Consider the following 13,927-nt stretch of genomic DNA (forward strand, 5'->3'; position numbering starts at 1 on the left):
TTCAGACAGAATTAATCCTTCTCAAGTGAGCTGGTTTGTTATGGCTTTCCATTTTTTTTCCCTCTCCAGGTTAGTATTACCTTGGCTTATAAAATGGGCCTTTTCTGGAGATTGCATTGAGAGTTATTTGAAAGAAAAGATGTATTCATATGTCACTGAGGTGAAAAATGATATAGCAGTTCATGAAGAGGGTAAAAAAAGATTTAAATGCCTATTAGCAGAACTAGGTTCTGTGTGATGCTGAATGATTCAGGTAGACCAGAATTTCAAAAGCTGAGCACTGTGTATTCACATATTCAGCATATCCTGCTAATGAAACTCAGCAATATGTGTTTAGCACAGAGGTTGTTGATGTACGCATACTTACATACCTTTGAGTACACTTCATTATGGGGTTATAGTAAATGTCCCTTTTGGGGGGCTAAACTTATTTTGTATTCTGATTATGGCAGGGATCTCATGGAAACATAATGTGATTGTATGCTTACTTTAATCTAGAGGGCATATCAAGGAGCAAAATGAAGGTTACCACCAGCCCAGTTTCTGGTGTTTCCTGACACTTGAGTAATTTACTTCGGAATGTTAATATTTCTGTAATATAGTTATATGCATTTATTCCCTTATGTAATTATGAAAGGGCATGCCAGTGTGTGTAGTCTACATTTTATGACTAATGCAGTAATGCATGCTGCATAATTACAGACTGATCTCTTGTCATCTGTAGTCTGAACAGTGACACAGCAAGAAGTGCTTTATGAAGAACAACTAATTAATGCAGTAGTTCAGGTCCGACAGTTCTGTGATACAGGAGGGATTTCTAGAACCATTGTGAAGTGAGAGAACAGTAGTGTTTGTTGTTGACCATAATTGGTGAGGTATCTGAAAACAAACTGCTGCTGCAAAATTCTGTTATAGGTTATGTTGGGACATTAGTTAAGAATGACTGAGAGGAAGAATTCCATCTATTGTTGGCAAAATTGACAGCTTTTATTTTCCTGGTAATAGTGTCAACTCATATTGATAATCATGGGAATATTGCAAGACATAACTTTCATTGAAACATGTTTACCTCCCACGTTAAAACATATGTCTTTGGAGAGAGGACCTTTGAAAGACTAAGCCTAGATTAATGGCTGCTGGGTTTTACTTGATTCAAGAGCTTTTCAAAAGATAGGTTGGGGTTTTGGCAGGTTTTTTTTGTTTGTTTGTTTTTAAAGCCTTTGTAACAATGGTATGAATTTCAAGCCAAGCTTGCATGTGAGCCAGAGTAAGTGCAAAATTTATAATAGGGTATTTCTTCAAGGAAAATAGCTAAACATTGCTCCAACTCTATTGTGAGACCTGCTCCAGTAGGACTACAGAAGGAATATTCTGCCATTACTGTTTAATTCAATCGCAGGCATTAAATAGCTGCAGAAAAGCCGTACATGTGCATACTCCTTTAAAAAAAATTGCAAAAATATTGGCATGCAGAAGTTATTCACTTGCATTTTGAATGTAGTATTAGGGAAATTAAATCCAGATTTGTTCAGTTTAAGTCTTCAAGCCTATATTTTAAACTGCAAACTTCATTGCACAACAATACTGTGTAAATAATACCACCAGCTCATTAGTCCAGCAGTTTTAAAATCTTTAGGACTTGTGCATTCCAGGTGCAAAGTATTGGTAGCTGAATAGTCTGTTAGACTGTAATACCCTGTGGTAAGCAGAAGAAATGGTAATACCTAAGGATAGATTTAATGTTACCTCACAAAATGGTGTGGCAGTAAAATCATAGAGGGATTGATGAATTTTTGTAATCTAGGCACAGTGTAATTGTTTTTGTAATTGTAATTGAATTATACTTCAATTCAGAGAAAAGGGAAACCAAACTTAAGGTTTGTTGTTGATGTATGTGTCTTCAAAACTATTTTGCTTGTGCTGTCCTGTAAGTAGACAAGCTATCAACTTAGACGTTGGCTATTATAATTTTGGAAATATTGGCCTTTCTTCTATTGTATTTTCTGTTAGAACTTCTCAAGTTATTGTAGTGTTAAGTGAGAATAAACAGCTGTAGACTGTAGTGTAAAATATCAAACTGATATTAATCAGTTTCAGGAGGAGTGTATTAGACTGAAATACATTTTGAAAGTGAGAGGTGTTAGTAGCTACTAATGTGCATTTTGGCACAGATAAAACAATGCCATAGACTATAACTGTTGAGAGTATTACTTTGAGGGTTTTTTTCCCTGTATGTGTATCTTGCTGCCTGTATTGTGGCTATTTGGGAGCTGGTTTTGTATAGAGTGATTTGCAGAGTAAATCACTCTTGAAATCTCAAAGAAAATAGGTTGCAGATACTTCAGCTTTAATTCAAGGAAATTTATAAATTGTAACAAAGTTTACTGAAGGAGGGAAAAGGTTTCTTTCAGAAAGAGCAACAACAGGATGAGGAAAAAATCGCAAATGAGGAGAAATGCTTTCAGTTTTTATAAAAGCTAAATGTTCAGATCAGCGTGTATGTTTTGTTATACCCTGTTCTTTTTGTCATTGAACTGCTGCCTGGCAAATGGCCTTCACTGGGCAGGCAGAGATAGTTTGAGATTGCTCCAGAAGACATAAGGATTGATAGTGAACTTGAATGTCAACAGAACTATAATTTAAATAAACAGACGTAACAGGGACAGAAAAATAGAAATGTTTAAAACTGGGCAGTAGGAGGGGGTTCTGTCTGCCAAGCTCATTTATTGCATGCTGTAGTCCTGCAAAGTATATTCTAAGTACTGCTGTGTCAAAGTGTTTGCAGAATTGGAATAGAAGTAACTACTTCAAGCAGTAATGTAGAACATAATGAAAATTACATTCATGCCTCCTTTAATTTTTTTTTTCCACAAAGGGTGAGAGCTTTTCTTAAAGACTTTATTTGAATGTACTTGAGTTCCAGAACGTTTAAAATGACATAGTTAATTTCAGTTGTGTAATTTGAAGAAAATTTATTGACATGGGGTATCAGAACAGAGTCAAGATAATGTAATATCCCATGTTCAGCCTAAATGTTCCTGTGCCCTATTTTTTTATCTGTTTGGGGGATGTTTGATTCATGTTTTGGTATATTCTACTAAAATAAAGCATGGAAATTACAAGATTGGAAATGACTATGTGCACATTAAATATACCTAAGAACTATAGATTCTGATTTGCATAAGCAAATACAGCTTTATTGGTTTGATTTTGTGTATTTATTGATGAATGATACAAAATTTAAATGTATCTTCTAACTAACACTTCCTGGTAAATTGGAATTACTTGAAAACCTGTTCATTTAGAAGTATAAGCTTTATTGTCATGAAAGACTAAGCTTCAGTAATGTTCTTGTGGTTTAATTTCTAACTTGTTCTTGTCTTTTCCAGGTGGAAGGTATCAACTAGAGATAAAAATTCCAGAAACATATCCGTTTAATCCCCCTAAGGTACTGCAGACACGTTTTTGAATAATACAATTTGGCTAGCAAGTTTGAGTGTCCTTATTTACTTGGTTGCATGTGGAGTCTCTTCCTTTTTTTTTTTTTTTTAATTTTCCTCTACACAGGCATTGAAACTGTTGTCTTTAGGTGGCACTAATGCAGGAGGCATAGCTGTATCCAATCAGAAGTACACTCTGATTATTCTGATTTGCAGTTCAAACTGGCAAAATTCTAGGGAGAAGCTTGTGTCTTATTATTTATCCTAATGTAGTATCTTTTTGGCAAGATAAATACAGTTTTCAGATAGTTTACATGATTGTAGAGAGCACAGCTGTCTTCCATCCCCTTAAGCATTGTTGAAGAAATTGATTCTTTTAATTTCTTGGACTCCATAAGTTAGACTTAAGAGTCTTGAATGTAACCTACCAAGTTTCTAGTAATAGTCCTATCTTCAGTGGCTTCTTATTAATCAGCAGACTCCTAAGTTGCTGACTCAACCTCTTGATAGGTTTTCTGTTTGTCTGAAAGATGTCTTTGAACTAAGAACATGTCCTAGATCCTGATTATTTTCATCCTGATATGTAGTACTGGGAAAGAGCTGGGGAAGAGGAGGAAGAGAGGTGCCAGGTCCTTTGAATTAATTCCTTGAGGCTGGAGCAAAAGACACAAAAAATCTTAATGAAATTAAGATGAATGAAATTAAGCTGTAGGTCTCAGCTCTTTCATCTGCATGTATTCTGGTGTGAATATAAAATAAGGAGAGCTAAAACAGGTTGCAGACACTGAAAGATGAGTCTATGGACCATGATTTAATTGCTGCTTTAGGGCTTAGTGGTCTCCATTTCTGGAGTTCATAGGCAGCTGTTAGAAATTCTATGCACTGTACCACAGTACTGCTTATTCTGGAGTCTGGAGTCTTGAATTGGAGGCATTTTTGCCCTGCCTTTCATCTGAAAGATTTCTTTAGCTTGTTCAGTGTATGCTTTGACAGCCATTGTTAGCTGTCATTCACTGTGAGAAATTGCCTAGTATTTACATTGCTTTTACATTTTGCAAGTGATTTAGAGAGTTGAGGTAGTTAATAAGTGGCTCAGCTGACATGATCGCTTATTTCTGTCCTGGAAAGCAGAACTGTTATGGTCTTGCCTATTTATACACCAGGATTGCACTTATTTTATGCAGCCCTGTATGTTCAGTCTTCTGCTGTAGTGCCTGACAATTAACATGTTCTTTTCACTGATTTGCTTGCAGGTCAGAGGCAAAAGTTGAAAGATTGTGCCATATACATAAAATGTTTGTCAGGAGTTTGGGGTGAGGAGGTAGAGATGAGAAACAGCGACAGGTCAAAGTCACTAGAAGGCAGTTAAAGTGCAACCTTGAAATCAGGGGTTTGAAGAATGTGAAGGGAGGAATTTCCAAAGGCATATATATCCTTTCAGAGAACAGCTTTAGGTTCCAAGACTTTTAAGAGTAAATGCTGTTTTTACCTTTCTCAGTGTCTTAAAAAACCAACCAACCAACCAAAACCTGGATATTATTCATGCTTTGTGAACATGAATACACGTTAGTGTAAAAATATGGACATGATCAATGAATGAATGCTGGGACCAGATCCCTTCAACAGGAAAGAAAAATATGTAATCTAGTCATGTTTTTCTGCATATGAGTAATGAGACTGGATGGCCGCAGAAGTAGTAGCATTCACCAAGGAAATTCTTGTAATACCTCTGTAGCTACCAACAATTTAGCTGAACAGTGAGGTGCAATTCCTCTGTTAAGAGTTCAGGGACATTTCACTTTGTGAAATCTAGAAAATCCACTTGTAATAATGTTGGAAGTTTTAAGTCCATATTTGACCATCTGCTTGTGTCAAAACACTGGTATTGCTGGAGGATATTTCTAATGACTTTGTGTGATGCAGGGGTGTGCACACATCAGAGTGTGTGGGAAAGCAGTTAAGGATGAGTTTGGTGTGCTGGAATGGGCAGTAGTCTGTTTTGAGTAAAGCAAAGCTCTAAGAAACAGCCTTACAAACTTGAAGCCTCATGAAATAAGCAGTGTCATGTCTTTGGTTTTTGGTTTTTTATCTTTGCATTTTCTAAATTAGTATTTGTTTATAATATTATTTTACATGGTGGATTTTAAATGCTTCCTTAGTATACTGCATTTAATAACCTTTTTTTTCTCTTTTTTAAATTGTCTTGTTTTTTAGGTGCGGTTTATCACCAAAATATGGCATCCTAATATTAGCTCAGTCACTGGGGCCATTTGTTTGGATATTCTGAAAGATCAATGGTAAGATTCCGTATGGATTTAAATGTGCAAAATCATGTATACTGGCGTCCTGGTTAGGAGGCAACAGTTCATGCTGCTTTTCACTTTGTATTTATAATTTGAGATGTCCTTAAAGCATAAAGTATTCCAGTATAGAATTCTAAGGTGCAAATATGCAAATAAAATGATTATGTGATGATTTTGGAAAGCACTAAGTAGATACTATATACACAGGGAGTTCTTCCAAACGTTTTTGCGCTAGGATGAATGTTTCATTTTTGACATTTTGGGTGTTTTTTGTAGGAATTAACTTTTTTATTTAGTTAATTCTTTTCTGTTAACAGATGCTACGTATTGCCTCCTGAATTTTGTCCTTTCAGCCTTTTGGGGTGTAGGCAGAAAAACACCAAGTGCTTATCCTCATTCTGATTCTTGGCTTCTGTTTCCAAATAAATTCTGATAGAGTTAAAATAAGGTATGAAGTGAGTCTGGGATTATAAAATGTAGCAGATCAACAATAGGAAAGGTAGAAGAGGCTGACTGTGCTGATTCTCTCTCAGTTATCACCGATAATATAGCAGATTTGCACTTCTGTAAACCATTTGCCATTTAGTTTCTGATCAGTTGCTGACTTCTGATCACTTAATCTTACTGAAAAAGTTTTAATAGCCAGAATCTGTGGAATAGATTTGTAAGTGTCCAAACTAACAGCTGCACTCATTGTTCATTTGTTTTTCAAAGTAATACATTTCCTATGGTTTGAAGATCATATGCACCAGTTATATGATAGACATGATAACCAAGATAATTTTGTGTTAGGTATTTTCCTCCATGTCTGCCTCAGAAGAATAGGACTGTAATTTCCCAGCAGATCATATCAGTAACTAGTCCATACAAACTTGAAATGCTTATTAAGTCCATAACTTTGTCAAGACTTCCGTTGGCTAAGCAGAGGTTTGGACTTGAAACAGAAACTTTAGAGCAGAACGTGTGAGTTGAGATCTTGCAGGTGACGCATCCAATGTACAAATCATCTGGCGCAGGATAGTGTCAACTACTGAAATGAAATCATAATAATCATAAGCTGTTATCTTTCTCATTTGTGGAACAGCATGTGTTTTGTTTTTTTTTTACAGTCTTGGAGCACTTGATGTTCTTTCAGCTGTAGAATCTTTCAACATACATGCCATGGTTACATGGTATCATTTTTCTTATCAGTAAAGCCAGTGCATTTTTGTACCTGCATTTAATTATTCTTACCACCCTACAATTTTACTGGAGATTAATGACTCCTTAACTGTGCAAGTACAGTCTTATGTGCTTTTGGTTTTTTAATCAAAACCATTGAGATTTGAAAAGGAAGAACAGGAGAGGCAATTTGACCCTTGTTCTTGTAATCTTTGAAAGTTTTGTCCACACAGATAACTTAATTTGTGTTTTCTTTCTGCCTGATGAAAAAACCCCATTAATATCTTCCCTCACCAAGATGTATACAACATAGGAGCGTTGGAACAAGAACTTGCCTTCTGTGTATTTAAATCAGCTGGCACAAGGAGCACCAATATTATGCCAGTTATATACTTTTAAACACTTCCTTTCATTTGGAAGCACTAAAGAAAAAACTTAATAGAACTTGGTGGTGATGGGGTGAGGCTTTCTATGTACTATAATCAAATGATTCTTTTAATATTATTCTTAATGTAGTGGTTCCTTCATTTTCTAGTGATGCTATTTGTAAGTTTTGTTTCTTTTCAAATAGTAGAATGATAAATGGAAATCAATTGAGCATTGTTGAAGTGCTGGTCAAAGCCTCTGATCCTTCCATAAAACAAACTTGTAGTGGCCTCCATTATTATTATTTGGAGCAATTCAGTGTTGTGATAGATAAGACTTTTTTCCTGAATAGCTTCCTTAAAACTTTCTAAGCCATATGAATGGGTAATACTGTTTAAATAAGCCTGGCCTTGAATGTTTCCAGGGATGAGACATCCACAACTTCTCTAGGCAACCTGTTCCAGTGCCTCACCACTCTCACAGTAAAGAATTTCTTCTTAATATCTAATCTAAGCCTATCCTCCTTTGGTTTGAAGCCATTCTCCCCTCGCTCTGTTACTACATGCCTGTGTAAAAAGTCCCTCTCCAGCTTTCTCGTGGGCCCCTTTGAGTACCAAAAGGTGCTATAAGGTCTCTCCTTGGAGCCTTCTCCAGGCCTCAGCTCTCTTAGCCTGTCTTTACAGGAGAGGTTCTCCATCCCTCTGATTGTCTTTATGCCCTCCTGGACTCGTTCCAATAGGTCCATTTCTTTCTTGTGTTGGGGGTCCCAGAACTAGATGCAGTATTCCAGGTGGGATCTCATGAGTGTGGATTAGAGGGGGAGAATCACCTCCCCAAGACATGGTTGGTTTTCAGGGCTGCAAGTGCACATTGCTGAGACATGTCCAGCTTCTCATGTGCCAGCACCCCCAAGTCCTTCTCCCCAGAACTGTCGTCAGTCCGTTCTCCACCCAGCGTGTATTTGTCCTTGGGATTATCCTGTCCCAGATGCAGGACCTTGCACTTGGCCTGTTTGTACAGGCCCACCTCTCAAGCCTGTCAAGGTCCCTCTGGATGACATCCCTTCTCTCTGGCCTGTCAACTGCACCTCACTGCTTGGTGTAGTCAGTGAACTTGCTGAGGGGACACTCCCTGTCCATGTCACCAACGAAGATGTTGAACAATGCTGGTCCCAATACTGGCCCCTGAGGAATGCCACTCATCACTAGTCTCCAGTTGGACATTGAACTGTTGACTGCAGCTTGTTGAGTGCAACCATCCAGCCAATTCCTTGTCCACCGAGTGGTCTATCCATCAAATCCATCTCTTTGGTTTAGAGACAAGGATACCATGAATGAATCTTTTAGGTCACTTGAAGTATTGCTGGCAAGGTATCAGCAAAAACAGGTTTAATATATGTTTGCAAAAGTGCAACAAAGTTTGGTGGCAACTCTATTCACTCTATTACTTACTATATGAAGCACATAAAGAACAATGATACTAAAAGCATTCTACAGTGATTCTCTGTGGAAACCAGGGACACAAAAGGGCAGGATGGAAAAGAGTAAGGGATGCAAAAGGATAATGGGGCCTTGTCCCATTGAGTCACAAGGATCAGAGTGGGCCACCTTGCCAAACTGCATAATTGGTTAAGGTAAAAACAATTTAAAACACTTAATCATAATAGTACCTAATCAACACAAGAGTGGTTGTAATTAACCAGTTGATTAATTTAACACTTGCAAAATGCTTCATTAATGTTTTCTCTAAGTGCAACAGTAACTTAACCATAAATCTAACTTAACCATTAAGTTTAACTTAAAGTGGCAACATTCATAATATGCACGCACACAGACATAAAGTATGTACAAAGGTATACTTCAGAAAAATTCCCCTCTAGTTCAGTGAAATACATCAGATGTGTTTGCATCCTCTCAGTGGGCAAGGGATTAAGTCTTGAGGAACGGTGGGGGTGTTAGCCCAGGTTTGTCAGCTTTCCATGGCAATCCTCAGAGTCTCACAAACTTGAGAGTTCGCTGGCTCTGACAATCATCCCACTCTGAGGGAGATGCTGGTTACAGCCCACTGCGGTCCAGGAGAGCTCCAAGGGTCTCAATACCACTGTTTATAGACAGGGGCATAAGATGATTGACTGAAGTCATCAGTAAATTTCCATCCTTGGCCACAATATGAGTTGGCAGTTACTGGAATATTCCTCGAAAAGTCCAATAACAAAAATGTTATTCCGCTTGGTGTCTTGTTCAGAGAGAAAAAGGAAGTCTCAAGGCTCTTTGTTAGAAAACTGGAGCTTGTTAGACAACAGCCGTTCTGGGAGCAGACAGCATTTATGATACACTCACAGGGAGATAACTGCCCAGGTGCCGTTAATCCGGGCTGCGGTCTAGTGGTGTTCCTGAGACCACAGTTGGCCCAAGGAGGGAGGTGGGGGGGGATGCACCAGCACATGTCACCATATTTAAATTTTCTGCATGTCTAAGTTGAAAAATGGTTTGAATAAAATATCTTCATTAGGAAGCAAACAACCAAAAAAATCTAAGCAACACCCCCCCAATCTTAATAATTTAATATTTAATGGATTTCACCAGGTATTCAAAGGTAAACGGGACAAATGCAATTCTGAAATATTCTGGTGTCTGTGTTCTGGAAAATATGTTTATTCCACAGTTTCTCCTGTGAAAGCTTTTAGCAACAAGATCTGTTTCTGAATTGCCACTTCATTGATTTGTAATACTTGTAACTAAATAATAGTCCTCTTGTTGCTGTGTTTAAATGTAAGTCTCAAATTCCAGTGCATATCTCTGTTTTTCAGTGAGGTCAGTGGCTGTTAAATGACTGGAGAGTTTTGGCTTATGAGCCAAATTACTGAAAGAGATAATAAGCTGATAAAAATATTCATTTATAGATGCTGAATATAAATATAAAGATTTTAATGTTTTTCTGTCGTTTCAAAAAGTTTCTTCCCTACTCACCCATCCCATGATAATTATTTTGTATTCTAATGAGCATAATGGAGATGATATTCTGCATATTGGCAGGAGGTTTTATCAAAATAATGTCTTTAAATTATTTTTAATGAGTTTAATGAAATTCATTCTCCACATTGTATGCTTGATGCTGAAATTCTTTGCAGCTGTGGATTTTCATCATGTTTAGATTTTTAGGTACCTGTTAGGCCAGTTTGTTTGCAAAGCAGCTACTACTGTATCTACTCTTTGCTGGTAGAATTAAAATAGGGCTGTGATTTTGTAAAAGGAATACTGTTTATGCTTATCTGACATAATTTTTGTTATTCAGTTTCACTTACTGTGGCCTATATCTATCTTCCAGGCTAGTACTCTGTCTCAAAGTTTTGTTCTTAAATGTACAACGTGTCTAATACTGTTCATTGAAACCTGAGAACTAAATTACTTGAAAGCTGTTGTGCATAAATCCCTTGAGCAGTGGTTATTAAGTGAATGTGTTGTGGCTGCGTGTGTGGCTGCAAAAAACCTCTTGGCTTTTGTGGTTTTGACAGTCAAAATAAAAATGAATAATAGGAATATTTTTTTCGTAGTGGCTCTACTGGAGGATTCACCCTTCAGTTTTAGTTGAGATGCAGAAATCATTATAAGAGGTAATACAGTTTTAATACAAAAATAAACAGCAGCCAGCTTGTAGTAATTATCTTCCTGGGCATCGGAAACTGCTAGGTTTTGTTCAGGGTGTTTGAGGAACGCTGAACCTCCTTAAAGCTTTGAGAAAAATGCAAATATTAACATTGTTTGAGGGAACTAGCTGTCTTTCTCCTCTCTGCTATGTCAGAGCTATTCTATTATTCTCTTTTTTTTATTTTCTCCGGTGGGTGTCCAGTCTTGTATTTATCCTGTAGATGGTGACTATGCAACGGCTTCCACCCAGAGGCCTTATTAAGTTCCTTCCAGATTCCATAAGCCCTTGGTACAAGGTCCCAGAGATTTTCTCATGGATTAACAAGCTTAGTTATTTCACAAATGGAATAAATACTGCAGATTACTTAGAAAAAAAATTGTTCCCTGTAGCTTGGTTGTAGCTTGGTTGATGGAGTAGAGCAGCAATCTGCTGGCTGCAGCTGTTCCTGTTATTCTGCTGGGTTACCTCTCAGAGTCATGAGAGAGATTGTTTCCAGAGAGGAATGTAAAGAACATAAGTAAAAACTTCCTAAATGGAAAATTACTTAGCCTTTAAAAATGAAGAAGAAAAATAAAACCTGCTAGTGTTTCATAATCCTCTTAGGACTCTCTCAGCTCATCGAAAGGTAAGAGATTCTTTCCTCGGGCATGCTGGGCACAGCTGGCTTGCTGTGCCTCCTAATGTTATCACTGTATTCATCCAAAGTAGGGGTGCTTTTTTTTTAATGGAAATGCCCTCAGATATTACCTAAGAAAAGAGGAAAAATCTGTAAGTGAATAAAATATATATCAGCTTTCTTTGTTCTGATTCACTTCAGGTTTCGCTTGCAGTTTAGCAAATGCAGTGCCAGTAGAAAGCCTGGCTTCTGGTTTGGATGTCCAGAGTTGAGGCTTTCAGTTTGAAGTGAGGGACAGTGCTCCTTTGTGATGAGCTCTCTGCAGCTCTCTAGTAGATGATACTGGCCTTTCCTTTGATTTTGTAGATGGCAAATCTGCAAACTCACATAATAGCTAAGCAACATTTTGGGATAGGAGCGGGAGTCAAGGATTATTTTAAATTTTAAGAGAAAACAGGAGCCAGTAATGTCATGGCACAAAGGCAATGTGATGTCACGTGCAAGGTGAATAGGAGGCTTTACCTGTAAAACTCATGATACGAGGTGGCTGCTTGTTATTGATGATTGGTTAGACTTCCATTGCAGTAGTGTACCCACTTAGAGAGTTGTAGTACAGGAGAGATGGGAACCATAGGAAAAATCCAGAGTAAAATACATGAGTGTTGGTATAAGCAAATATGATGTACAGTGAAAGGTTGGAATGCCATCTCAGTGTGCAGAGTATCAAGCATGGTGAAGCATTGAAATACATTTTCCAAGAAACTCGTGAAGCTCCAGTTAAGAACAGAACAGACAGAAGTCTATCAGGAGCAATACAAAACCTTGCCCTTGGCAAGGAGGAGAGAAAAAACCTAATACCCAAGCTTGCAGTTAGCTTGTTACCAAAGGGAATTGCTTGTACTCTGTGAGATGTTGCACATAAATCCACACCTGGATTTATGGAAGTAAACTTCAAATATAAGAGGAGTTGGAAATACCTAATTTTTTTTCAGGGTTCTGTTCTGGATAAATAAACCTTTGAGGTGCATTGGAAAATTCAGAGGACCTGCATCTTTCCACTGGAAGTTTGTTTTAAGGGAATACAGCTTTTTTACCCCCTGAACATTCTTCTCGAGCTTGTGAAGATATCAGGTGGGGGTTGTGTGTGTGTGTATTGGGTTCTTTGGTTTTGTGCCACTTTCAGCATAGATTTTCCTTCAGAACTAATGATGGAAATTGTTTTTGCTTTTTGCTGATCAGAAAAAGGTCTTGCCTTACTAGTGTCTGTAAATATAGTTCTGGGCAGTCATCTCCATTCACTGAGTTTGCCCAAAAGAAGGTAATGGGAAGGAAGAAGAGCTTTTTAAGTGTATATATATCTATTTTTAGCTGTCCCTTCAGTTCCTTCTGGGAATGTTGATTTATGTCTGAAAAATTAACACTAAGCTATGTAGAAAATAACAAACCTTTTTTACTTTCTTTGATCAGGAAACTTAATTGGTGTCGTAAAGGTAAAAGATTTTAGATGGTTATACGGTAGTTACATGGCATATATCAGTGTTTCTTGACCATTAATGACAAGCTTTAATTTCTTTTTTTGTTAAATACAAAGAGCAACTGGAGCTGTCATAGGTTTTCTTGTATGATTTAAGAACAGTTCTTCTTTCAATGTTTGTTTCCAATGAAGTCTGTCTTATTTTGCGTGAGATGTGAAAGCTGTTTTGAGATGTGAGGCTTTGAAAATAAGTTGTAAACCACATTTTTAAACCTTTTTACATATGTAGCTATACCAGTCTTGTCTGAAACTTACTATTTTAAAGTTTGAGTTCTCTGAACCTATAGCCATCTGTGTATCCAACTGAATGAGTTGTTTATTTTTATTACTTATTTTGAAATTGGAATATCAGATCAAGTCCTAGTATGCTTTGTATAAAACTCTAGAGGCATAGCAGATGAACAGAGACTGGAAGGACCTGACAGTCTTAAAAGCCAGAGCCAGCTGGAGCCAGCTCAGAACTTGTGTTCTAGGTGTCCATGGCACTTCTGGTTCTTAGCGATGCCACCTGCTCCCCAGAGTATATTTTAAACTCCTGGAAAGTAAATGAAAGTAAATTGCATGTGAAAGTGGCACAAGAGGCTGCAACCCTTTTTATGTCATTTTCTCTACATTTTCAGATGTCTCTAAAGTAGAAGGATTTCTGCAAAGGAAAATTTTATTTGGAGAAAGTGACTACAGTATCAGTTACGGTCAATAGATATTTCGTGTTAAGTCTGTCTTTAAAACTACACTAAATAGTATAATAAAATTACTTACCTGCGAAAAAAGACTTTGGGTTTTATAGTGTGTGTGGTGGATGTGATAGTTCCTGAAATTCACTGTATAAAAATAAAAATGGTTAAATCCATTTGAGCAC

At 37.3% G+C, this 13,927-nt stretch overlaps 1 protein-coding gene across 2 annotated transcripts in view; it reads left to right on the forward strand.

Moving 5' to 3' along the window:
- UBE2K (ubiquitin conjugating enzyme E2 K) overlaps positions 1-13,927 on the forward strand; it is a 46,110-nt gene that overhangs the window by 19,871 nt on the left and 12,312 nt on the right. For both annotated transcript variants that reach the window (XM_032685857.1, XM_032685856.1), the window contains 2 exons: positions 3,390-3,448; positions 5,655-5,737. Coding sequence is in view for 1 of the 2 variants with exons in the window: in XM_032685856.1 (XP_032541747.1) it covers positions 3,390-3,448; positions 5,655-5,737 (142 nt within the window). In the remaining variant the exon portion in view is untranslated. The remainder of the gene's footprint in view (positions 1-3,389; positions 3,449-5,654; positions 5,738-13,927) is intronic.

The sequence above is a fragment of the Chiroxiphia lanceolata genome, chromosome 4 (assembly GCF_009829145.1).
Source record: "Chiroxiphia lanceolata isolate bChiLan1 chromosome 4, bChiLan1.pri, whole genome shotgun sequence".
Lineage (NCBI taxonomy): Eukaryota > Metazoa > Chordata > Aves > Passeriformes > Pipridae > Chiroxiphia > Chiroxiphia lanceolata.